This window comes from Artibeus jamaicensis, unplaced genomic scaffold (genome assembly GCF_021234435.1).
Source record: "Artibeus jamaicensis isolate MK-2021 breed Jamaican fruit bat unplaced genomic scaffold, CSHL_Jam_final contig_464, whole genome shotgun sequence".
Classification (NCBI taxonomy): domain Eukaryota; kingdom Metazoa; phylum Chordata; class Mammalia; order Chiroptera; family Phyllostomidae; genus Artibeus; species Artibeus jamaicensis.
Window position 1 is genome coordinate 13,240,564 of NW_026521842.1, and position 12,150 is coordinate 13,252,713.

Sequence of the window (12,150 nt, forward strand, 5' to 3'; positions counted from 1 at the left end):
ACTGCCCATTAGGGTCGGTTTGCCAGATGTCCTGTCATTAGGAATCCCAGCTATAAACAAGGCAGTTCCCAGCACTTTGTACTTCATTTTGTTGATTCTCTCCGGATTCTGTATTTGTCCCCTAGAAAGCTTCACTTAGACAACAGAGCTTTGAAAAAGAATGAACAAGTGGAAAGGATTTGCCCTTCTACACAGCAAGACAAGACTCTAGTAATTAAGAAAGTATCAGCACAAGGACGGACAAGTTAACCGGCAGAACAGAATGAAAAGCCTGGGAATGAGTCCACCCTGGAAGGACGCTTGACTGTGATGGAGGTGGCTTTGCAAACCCACAGGAAAAGTCCTCACTGATCCTTCCTCACTGGTTGCTGAGAGAGCTGGTTATTCATATGGGAAAAAAGAAAATATATCCTTATCTTACCATCTAATTCTCTGTGGATTAAGGGACTTAAATACGAAAGGCAAAATTTAAAAACTTTCAGAATAAAATATAAGATTATATCTTTATAACCTCAGGAAAAGAAAATTTTCCTTAAGACACAAAATACACAGGTCACAAGGGAAAACACTGGAATATTCAATTACATTAAAATTGTTAACCCTAAGAAATGCCAAAAGAGTCAAGAGATAATCCACAAATGGGGAAAAATGCATCTGAATTACACATGACAAAGAATTATCCCAAAACAAAACAAAGCACAAATTCCTATAAACCTGTCAGAAAAGGATGAACCATCTGATGTAAACATGGGTAGAAGACCTGAATAAGCATTTCACAGAAGAAACATGATGATTAAATATACAATATTAATATATTAACTTATAGAAATACTCATCATCAAATATATAAATAACATCACAACGATATATCATTTCACACTCATCACAGCTTGACAAGAATTAAACTATGACAAAATCAAGTTTTGGCAAGGACATAAAACAAGTGAAAATATGCTATTTGGGGAGTGTGAATTGATACAAGCACACTGGAGACCTCCTGGGCAATATTAAATTAAGAGTTGAAGATGTATATACCCTACGACCCAGCTGTTTCCTGACTAAGGCTGTACCCTAGAAAAACTCTCATTCAAGTATATTAGGAAACAGAAAGACATTCTCAAAGCAATTGAAAATGACTTCAATATTCACTGATAGATAATGGATCCATAAATAGTAACGTTTGTGGTGTACTCGTATAATAGAGCACAACAGTGAAAATACATGTAGTAGAACAGTAAGCAGGACAATGGATTTACAGACCTCAAACCTCTTTCAAGGTAAATACAGGGACATAAAAGGACAGAGACACTACGACAGTTTATGTAAATTACGTGAACGCTGTTTTGGACAGTGACATGCAGTGCAACTATGAACACAGGATGATGGACAGGAGAGTCAGTGCGACGGCTACCTCTGGGGAGGGAAGGAGAGAAACGGGAGTGGGGGGTACGTTCAGTTGCCTCTGTAATATTTTATTTATTAATTTGCTTGGCAGATAAAGTACATTGTCCCTTTTGAATGCCTGAAATAGTTCATTTTTTTAAAAGATGCCAAGAGACCCCATTGCCCCAGAGCTCCCATTCAGAGTCACACCACTATTTGATGTCCTGAAATGTGCCCGTGAAACCAAGTTTGAAGTGGCACAAATCCATGTGACTTCCCCTTTTTTGCCATCACAGCACTGAAACACTTTACAGTCCAACTCATAAAAGTGAGCGGACAGGAAAAGGAAGGGTCAGGCTCCAGCCTGGTCTGTGACAGGACGTACCCTGAGGCCCACAGAGGCAGGGAAGTCATTCCTGCTATTTTGTGAAAGATAATATTTTTAAAGTGTTTTGAACTTCTTAGGCAAGATAGTTTGTAATTATACCACCAGTTAAAAATCTGGAGCCTCTACTATACAACCTAAAAAAGTCAGTCCTCTCAGAGGAGATTCCTATTGCTTTTTCCTTGTTTGAAAGAGTTGGTTAAAGTCATCTTTGAAGGATGCCTGCATCCTGCAGCCTCATGCCTCCAGGCCCAGAACCGCCCTCCCGGTTCTGTGCGTGCGTGTGCGTGTGCGTGTGTGTGTGTGTGTCCTTTTCTCTACTAGTTATTGCTGGCTCTTAGGCACCAAACACCAACTTCCTGTTCCTCTTTATTGAACTCCAGAGGCTTAGAACTGGTAAGCGGCTTTGAAGAAAGTACAAAGCCAGGAAAACACGGAGTGGAGATGGCTATGACTTTCCAAAGGAAAGCAAATCTTAACACAGTTGTAACAACCTTTCAGACTCTCTGTCTATAGCTTATATAAGACAGTGGTTCAGACATGAGGATGAACAACTGTAAGTCACTGAAGTTGGCAACAGTCAAAAGTCAGGTTTGGGCAGGCCGAGAGGTTGAGGACAGGCATTCTAGGTGCTGATATTATAATCCTAGCTTGTTCTAAACTCTTAATATCTCTAGCATTTCCCTTTCACAATCTTACAAAGAGACTGACTGGGTGATGATCACTTTGGGTGTCATTCTAAGTGCTTTATTAAACCTGAAATCTTTTGAGACTTTATTTACTTTTAAAGAGAGGGGAAGGGAGGGAGAAAGAAAGGGAGAGACATCAGCGTTCGAGAGATACATGGACTGGTTGCCTCCCGCCCGCCTGAAACTGGGGACCTGGCCTGCAACCCAGGCATGTGCTCTGACTGGGAATCAAACCGGCAACCCTTTGGTTCGCAGGTGGGCACTCGATTCACTGAACCACACCAGCCAGGGTTTAGACCTAAAATCTTAAGAGTACAGATGACCTTGAATGAATCCTCTCTTTGTAAAGAAGTCCCATAGCCAGTGCCAAGCACAGTGCCACTATTTCACAACATGGAAAAAGAAGGCACGCGTGTAATTCTTAAATTCTCATCATTAGGTCCACAGCCATCCCTTAACCCAGAAACATGATCCTTTTCCTGCAAATGGCCTCAGGTCCTCTGACCCAAGGCCTCCGTTTCATGATCCTATTATACTACTACGGTGTTTTAATGAACTGAGTTTGATTGTTGAAACTCCAATCTCATTGGTCATGCTGCGGTGGCAATTCCCTGAGCACAGGCCTCCCATTCTATTCTGCAGTCCTGCACTGTGAATTCAGGGCTCACAGTCAGCATGGAAAGCACCAGAGTTCTGATATGGCAGCCTCTGGTTATGTTCCACTGAGGGATTTATCATGTACAACCTACTCAAATCCCTCCCCCAACAGCTACCAAAAATTCCCTGGTGAGAAATGCTATTATGAGGAGTGCCTGCTTTGTGACTCACACTGTTTCATTAAAAAGATATTTTTTTCAAACAGATTTTCAGTAGAAGAATCCAAAGGTTTTCCAAAGGCACAGCAAACACAGAACAGCTCATAATACTATTCCTCAAAGGTCTGCTACTTCATAGGAGATCCCTACACCTCAATATATGGGATATGCCTAGATTCACTATCCTTTGTGTTGCACTTGGCCTCTGAGCTGAGATGAGGTAGCAAATGGATTAATTAAACACAGCCAAACATGACTGGGCTTGTCAGATATTAAGACAGGAGGCAGTCCTGGTTGGTGTGGCCCAGTTTGTTGGAGCTGCATTCCATAACTGAAGGGATGTGGGTTCAATTCCCAGTCAGGGCACAATGCCTAGGTTGCAAGTTCAATCCCCGGTTCAGGCATGTATGATCCCCTGTCTGGGCATGTACCAAAGGCAACAGATTAATGCTTCTCTCTTGCATTGATGTTTCTCTCGCTCCCTTTCTCTCTGAAAGCAATGAAAAAAGGTCCTGCAGTGAAGGTTAAAAAAAAGAAAAAAAAAGATGGAAGGCAGCTGGCCTGCAAGCCAGTCCTCATCATAGGCTTTAGACTTCCACAGTTCTCAAGAGCAAACGGCAGCAATGGCACGACTGGTTCAGCCCTGTCTGACCAGGACAGAGGAAATCTAGTGACGTGCGGTACACACGGGCATTTGGCATGCTCACTGCAGTAACAGGCAGTGTTATAAAAGTTTCTCCTGAAAAGCCGACTTACATAGCATATACCTGACAGGGCATTAAAGGTGTAAATGATCCAAACAGAACAGAACAATATCACAGAAAGCCGATTTGTATTTATGGTAGACCAAGTACTTCACTGGTTTAGGTTGGACTCACTCAAATCTTCCAAGGGCTCCCAGAGAATTTGGGCAGGCCTCAGGATAAAAGAATCTTAATAGCTTTCACTGAGGAAAAACACCCTTTCAACAGGATGAAGGAAAAAAAAAAAAGATTTTTAGGAATGGAAACAAATCAAAAGCTTTCCAAAGAGCTGAGAACTGTGGGCAAAATGACCGAGCCAGCTGGGGTCTAGGGTCTTGGGTTCTCCTCCTACCTCCGTCCCAGATCATCTGGGTGACCCCAGATCTAAGTTTCTCCTACGTGCAAACAAATCAACTTTAACCTTGAAAGATAATGTAGTATCAGAACAAACCTTTGATATTCTCATAGAGAAGACAGAGGACCGCCTGTATTGAGATGTATGAGGCATTTCTTAGTAGGCACTTGACTGGAACCAAAAAGAAAAGGCCACCTGCCCAGCTCACAACCAGGGTTTAGGAAAGAATGAATAGAGTGAGTGAAGAGTAGAGAGGAAATATCATCCACATAGCAGTCTCACAGACAAAACCCTGATTTTCTCTGTTTATTCAACCAAGGAACTGAGGAAGAAGGTAAATCCTACACAAGCTGCAACATTCAGACTATCTCTTAAAGCAAAGATTCTTACAAATGTGGGCCTGAAAGGAGTTCTGGTGAAAGTGACTTCACAGGCTGTGAATTCCTACCTGGGCCATGGTGGGTGGTCAGGCCCCAGGCATATTATACCTTCTGCAGTGAAAGGCTTACCTTTGCCTTCAGCAAGCCCTGTCCATTGTTTCTGTGCATCCAGGTTAACACGCCCCTAAAGTGGCTCTTTTCAGACCCCTCCTTCTAAAACCACTCTTACAGAGCACAGCACATATTCCTGTTAACGATCCTGTAATCTGATTCCCATATTGCTTTTCCCACCTTCAGGTAATCTTCCTTAAGTTTCCTCAATTCTAAATGCAGAAAAGCTGTAAACTGTCATTTCTTGGAAGCATTTATCTCACTCTGGAGAGATCTTGCTTCCAGGGGTATCTTCCATTTGGCTCAAACAAATTTTATAAAAATTCTCCACAGGTTTGGACATTCTTGTGTGGACGAAAAGAACAAAGTAATGTTAATCACCCTGCTAATACATATATATTCCCAGCACCTAGCACAGGTCCCAGAATACTGCAGGTAATAAGTACCAGCTGAATAAATGCCTTAGCACAACAGATCACACACATACACAAAAAAGTCTCATACTGTTGCCCTGGCTGGTGTGGCTCAGTGGATTGAGTGCGGGCCTGTGAGCCGGAGGATCGCGGTTTGATTCCCAGTCAGGGCACATACATGCCTGGGTTGCAGGCTGGTTCCCAGCAAGGGACGCACAAGAGGCAACCACACATTAATGTTTCTCTCCCTCTCTCCTTCTCTTCCCCTCTAAAAGATAAAGAATTTTTTTTAAATAATAAAATCTTTAAAAAAAAAACCAACCTTGCTTAGGGCTTAGCAGGTTCAGAACCCATTTAAGTTACCACCACTTCCCTATGAAGTTGTTTCAATTTTGAAACTGTCAAAGAAGTTTAGATTTTGAATTGAGTTTACTGAAATGTTAGGGCCCAATAAGTTTCGGTGGAATATCACATTTGTAAATTACAAAGCATGTTCCTTTTCCCAAAAGGAATTAGAGTTGTGTTTCTTCAGTTAACAGTGGTCTGGCTCAGTGTTCCTTGTGACTGACTTGGGGTGTGTCTTTGTGTAGTAGCAAAATGTACACATTCCGTAAAACAAATACTTTTAGGGTGAAACCTGTTTCTTGCAACACCCTTTCTCAAACCCCAATGAGTAAGAGTTAACTGATGACCTTCAGGAAATCACCTTGCCCTGGCTGATGTTCTGTGGATTGAGAGCCCACCGGCAAGGTTCGATTCCCAGTCGGGGCACATGCCTGGGTTGCCTGCCCAGTCCCTTGTTGGGGGTGTGCGAGAGGCAAGCCCTCTCATACATCAAGATTTCTTTCCCTTTCTCTCAAGATAAATAAATAAGATCTTTAAAAAAATTATCTTCTCCTCAAGGGAACTTCTTTTATTTTATAGAAACTAAGCCCTCATGGTTAATAGAAAACTGAAAACTCTGTTTTTAAAAAAAAGACTTCATTAAAAATAGAACTTTTGCGGGGCAGGAGACCCATCATGCTCCTTGGAGACCACTGAATGCATTTTGTCTTCTGGAAACCATGTAAAGGCCCATTACCTCTGGCACACCTATGGCAAGGCACAAATAGGCTTTCTGAACCACCCCAATGGAGTTGGCAACTCTCCCTAATTATTTAAGAATACAGAAAATCAAATCACTTGAGAACCCTAGAATGGCAGCAAAATGGAACCCATGAGATACCTTGCTAGCTTATTTAAAGACTTATGAAAAGCCACCTTTCTATCAGCCCCAATTGATGGCTTCTTGACATCAGAGCATAGTTCAGATTTTTCTGATTGTGCACGTGTATATATACACATGACTAACAAGTTGGAGTGAAACCCTCCAGCCACTTCAAGCCATTTTATAGTAGGACTCAGAAAACAGGCAACCTCTTCCTTCCAACATGGCAGATCCTCTATTGTCCCCCCCCACCCCTCCCCACACACATCTAGAAATCCATATGCTGAGATAAACAAGATACGATTAGGAGTTAAGCACCTTACAGCAAAACTTACATTTTAATGTGGAAAGGAATGGACTCTTTAACTCTGATCCTCTAAAGCAGCTCTTCTCAGTGGCGTTCATTATTATGAACGGCCTATCAGTGCAGACTGGATTTCAGTAGAAAGCACTCACTTCCATTTTGGGGAAACAGTTCACACAGTTCTAAATCTCAATGCCCAGGAAATCTAAGATGAAAGAAGGCTGAGATCTATAGGATAAATGCCCCCAAAGGAACATCACTCTCCTTATGAATGTTACATGGCTTTCCTAAACACTACTGTTGGGTCAGGAGACCCAACACGGTAAACAGGAGACATATACATATATATATATAAATTTATTGATGTGAGAGAGAGAGAGAGACATCAATTTGTTGTTCCACTTAATTATGCATTCACTGGTTGATTCCTGTATGTGCCCTGACTGGGAGTTGAACCTATAACCCTGGCATATCAGGACGGTGCTCTAACCAAATGAGCTACAAGGCAGAGTTACATTTTTTTCACCTGCAAGATGGGAATAATATCTATCCTGTACCCTGGCCAGATAGCTCAGTTTATTAGAGCACTGTCTATGCCAGGGTTAGGGTTCAATTCCCGGTCAGGGCACATACAGGAATCAAGCAGTGAATGCATAAATAAGTAGAACAACAAATCGATGTCTCTCTCTAAAAAAAGAAAAAGAAAAAGAAATGGTGACTCTGCAGCTAAATGACCCACTTGCCTAAGGCCACAAGTAGGCAGTCAGTTGTAGTCCAACCAGGAGATAATAAGCACAGTCCTCTGACTCACAGGCCAGTGCAACTTCCAAGACCCTGTCAGCTTCCTTGTTGTAGGATGAGGAGCAGTCAAGTGTAATTAATCATTAAGAGCCCAGGTTCTGACTGTGGCTAGCCCTGAATTCTAATCCCAGCTCCACCATCTGTTAGCTATCTGACCTGTGTAGGTTCTTTAACCTCCCCCTACACCTCAGTTTCCTCACCTATAAAATGGGAATAAAAAGTCTTATCTCATAGAGTTATCGTGATGATTACATAAGATGATGGACACAAGGAACTCCATTCACTCAACCGATTTGTGCAGAGCACACACAGTCCAAGAGTTACAACAGTGATCAAGAGGCACAGTTCTGTTCCTATGGAGCTTGAAATTTAGTCAAACTAAACAGGAAAGCAAACAGGTAAATAAATACTTATAAAGTATAAATTCTAATAAGGTAACAGGTGAGTGACTGGAGAGAAACAGGAGGGAGCCAGTTTTTAAGGCCGGTCTCTGAGGAGAAATTTAAGTTGAACCCTAAGTGATCAGAAAGAGATATCCATCTACAGAATGAAAGGAAAAGCATTCTAGGCATAGGGAACAGGGTGAACGAGGGTCACAGCCCAAGAAAGTGTAGGAACAAAGACAAGACAAATGTGACTGCTGTGAATCCTTACACGGTTTGGGAAACAACCTTATGAGGCTGGCAGTCCAGGATTACACATCTATTTTTAAAATAACAAAAATGAGGCTCAAGTGAGAGGATGTGTCTCGCCTGAGGTCACAGCTACTCCCAGGAGCTGGGACCCTTGGATTCTACCCCGCTACAACATCAGCTCACTCCCTTTGAGGAAGCCTCCTGCACACCGAACTCCCCTGCTTATCTGACTGCTATGAAGTATTCCAAAGCACCTTGAAAACACAAGCAAGAGCATCACATTGACTTCCAGGCATCCAGTCAACTGTGCACTGAAATCCTTACCCTTCTGCTTTTACAACACAAGAGTAAAGACTGCTCAGACCTTACTCACAGGCTCCAGAATAGAAATGAGTGTCTTCTTACAACACTGAACAAGAGAGGAGAGGGATGTACTGGAAGATCCCTTGGCATGTTCCAGAAAGGAAGATAGAACCATCACTGCAAAAGAGTGGAAGCATGAAGAAGGTTCATCTCAAATAAACTGCACAGGAAAAACTAAATACTTTATTTGAAAAAAAGAACAAATTCTTTTTTTAATTTTTAGTTATTAGTTTGAGAGAGAAAGAGAGGGAGAGATGAAAGGGGGATATGGAGAAAGGAAGAAGGAGAGAGGGAGTAGAGGGGGAAAGAGAGAGAAACAACCATGTGTTGTTCACTCATTGGTTGCCTCTTGTATGTGCCCTGCCTGGGGACTGGGTAGCCATCCAACAACCTCGGTGTAACAGACGTGGTTCTTGGTCTGGGTGGTATCCTCCCCTGCACCCCATGCTTCCATCAAGAGCATCTGGAAATTCCTGGGGACATGTAGTGGGCAGAACCAGATATGCTCAATGTCGTTCAAAAGGACAGGATGGTCCCATCAAGAAAACTATTACCCAAAATATTAATAGCAGCCCCCAACACATGCTTTAATATTATTCCCTTAAGGGATTAATATACTCTAACTTTTCCTGTATTCCCATGGTTTAGTGGCTCTTCCTGTCCTCACCACAACTGAATGGAAAAAAAAACACACAAAACACTAAGATTTCACAGCTGAGGAATCTGAAATTTTGGAATCCAATTGTAAGCTCACGACTCTAGCATGAAACGTGGTGGAAAAAGAATTTTCTCATAAAAGACATACAAGGAATTTTAGCAAACAGGGAACTCCTTCCCCAGACAAGCCTCTGATTGCATTTGTTCTACAACACACGAAATTCTGTGATTTTAGAGAACTTTCTTACAGTGCTTTTCAATTTAAAATCTGAAACTTATGACAGTTCTTTTAAACACTTAACCACATCATCTCAAAAATACAGCTGACTCTGGGCCAAATTTTATGAAAAAGATGATCAATTTCAAGACATCCGCCTGAAGCCAATCACATGTCTACAAGTGCCACAGGCAGTCATGCCTTGTGTCTCATTCAGGGAAGAGTTTGATGCAAGTCCAAGTGGTATCTAGAGACCTGCACATATAATAAAATGCCACCCTAGCAATTCAAAAGACATTTTCAAGTGTTACTATTCTCCCCCTAAAATTTTTTTTCACAAATTAAAGTTTATAGAATCGAGAAAAAAATCCGACCTATTCCCCCAAGTAAAGACCAATTAGTAAACTGTGGTTACACACCTCTTTTGACCAATTTTCTAGAAGCCTAACCTGGCTTCTCAGGTTAGCTGAGCAGACAGACCTGTTTTCCTTCAGAAGCTCCTGCCAGACAAAGCCTGGGAAATCCTCCTCCAGCTTTTCCCTGGCCAGTCACCAGAAGTTCACAACATGAATTCATCCAGATTCTTTGAATCCCCTCTTCCCCTGTCATGTACCAACCACTTGGCAATAAAATCCCACCTTTCCATACAAAACGATGCAGATTACCTGGAAGACCAGCCTTAGCACAGAGGGGAAGAAAAAAAAAGATGGAGGGATGTGAGAGTCATTAAGCCAAACCTACTGCATGCAGCATGGATGACCACAGCCCTAGTCCTGCAAAGCCTGGAAGGAGGCTCCCTGGTTGGGCCTCCATTCGACAAGCCACACCTGTCTATGCCAGCAGCCTGCTAGCTGCTCCATTTTAAACAATTCCATAGTATGGTGGCAAAACTGAGCACCCCTCTCTCCCAGCTAGAGTGAGGGCCCTAATCCAACCACCACTTGGCCCCAATTTTATTTCTTTTCACACTCTGTTTGGGAGACACCGCCCAGGTTGGTCAAATTGGTAATTCTGTCTGTCTGGTAAGGGTGAGGTAGGCACGATGCTGCAGTTACAGAAACCAAGCACCGAGGCTGACTGTATATAAGCAAGACATTTTCTCAGAGAATGGTGCTGTCAGTAAGTGGGACTTAAATAGGCAGGTTTCACTCTGCCCATCCACAAGTGAACCAACGTCTTAAGTCCAAAAACGCCCGGCTCCACAGCCTCACGGAAAACCTCTTTTCTAGAGGGTCGGTATCCCATTCGTCCCTGGCTTCCGGAACCAACGGGACAACAGACAGACCCAGGTCGTGCACTCTACGTCGAAACCTCCGCATGCGCGCCCTCCTTCGCACTCCACCCTCGGAGGCCTCCACCACCCGCGGACTCACCACTGTGGGAGCTGAACCACCTGGGTGCGATGTGCAGAGGTAGAGCATCCGCCAGCGAGGCTCGGGAACCTAGGTACAGCATCCCGTCTCTATGGTGACCGCCGCCAGTCTCCTGGTAACCATTGCCTTGGGCGTAAGTGGATTCCGACGCGGACCCTCCGCCGCCTGGCGCCCTGTCGGAATCGGCGGTCCCGCGGGAGGCGGATGTGTAGAGGCCAAAGGGCACTCCCCCGGCCGTGCTGGGGTCCATACCCATCCCCGCCACCGAACTGACCGAGCGGCTGCGCAGCCCCATGGCCCCGCCGCCCGCCCGGTAGTGCCCAAAGTGGGGCGCCCCTCCTGGCGGGGGCACGGCACTGTCATCAGTGGAGACCCCCGGGAAGGGGGCCCGGGAGCGGGCTGCCGTGCTCTGCTTGCCCCCCATGCTCGCCCGAGCCCCAATGGGGCGGGAACCTGGAGGCCAAGACCCTCCCCCACTTCTCAGCAGCAGGGGGAGGATTGGGCGAGCATAAAGGGGTTGGGAGTCAAAAAGGATATCGGGAGGGGAAAAAAAGAAAAAAGAAAAGAAAACCCGCGGGGCGGAAGAGGCAGGCGGGCGGGGATCCCAAACTAAGAATTTAAAACGATCCTAGCCAAGCGCATGTTTCCCCTCAAGGTCCAAAGAGGCGCAGTCCGGCGCAGGCTCGGAACGCCACAGGCCGCCCCCGGGCTCCCGAAAGCAGAGGGAGCCGCAGGGAAGAAGGGAGGGAGGCGGCAGGCGGGCGCGGGGAGACGCCGGAGGAGGCCGCCGGCCCGAAAGGAGGAGGCGAGGAGGGCTAGGAGCTCCGGGCGCGTCCCCCGCCTGAGGACGCCAAGACTATGGATGGCGACCCGGACTCCTCCAGGCCTTGGATTGGCTGCGGCGCTGGGAGGCCAAGCGGAGCTCGGGAAGCCGCGGTCGCGTCACGTCGCGCTCTCGCTCCAGCTGCTGTCGGCCCGGCCAGCCGCACCGCCCCGCTTGGTCCCGGGCTGCGCTCGCCGGCGCTCCTCGCAGCCGTGGAGACAATGGAGGGCGGCAGAGCGCAGGCGCGGCCCGCGCCCCCTCCCCTTCCCCCCCGCCGGCTTAACCCCTTCGCGGCCCCTGCAGCGCTTCGCCGCTGACGACCAAGAGGCCCCCACCCAACCACCCAGCCCCTGCGGGCCTGTGGCCTGAGTGGCCTGAAGTATCAGGCGTCAGAAACAGGAGCTAGGCGTCTTTCCAAAGAGAGCACTCTTTAAGTCCCTGAAAGTGGTTAATTATGCAGGGGGAACCACCTATGGGGGAAGGGCGGCAATGGCTT

At 45.5% G+C, this 12,150-nt stretch overlaps 1 protein-coding gene across 2 annotated transcripts in view; it reads right to left on the reverse strand.

Annotated features, from left to right (window-relative positions):
• ZNRF1 (zinc and ring finger 1) overlaps positions 1-11,937 on the reverse strand; it is an 88,044-nt gene extending 76,107 nt beyond the window's left edge. The window contains exon 1 of one of the 2 annotated variants that reach the window (XM_037144764.2): positions 10,832-11,933. In XM_037144764.2, the coding sequence (XP_037000659.1) occupies positions 10,832-11,255 (424 nt within the window). In that variant the 5' untranslated portion in view covers positions 11,256-11,933. Of the gene's footprint in view, positions 1-10,831 lie in introns of both variants that reach the window. The other variant, XM_037144765.2, reaches the window with a different exon arrangement.
• Positions 11,938-12,150: the final 213 nt, after the last annotated feature.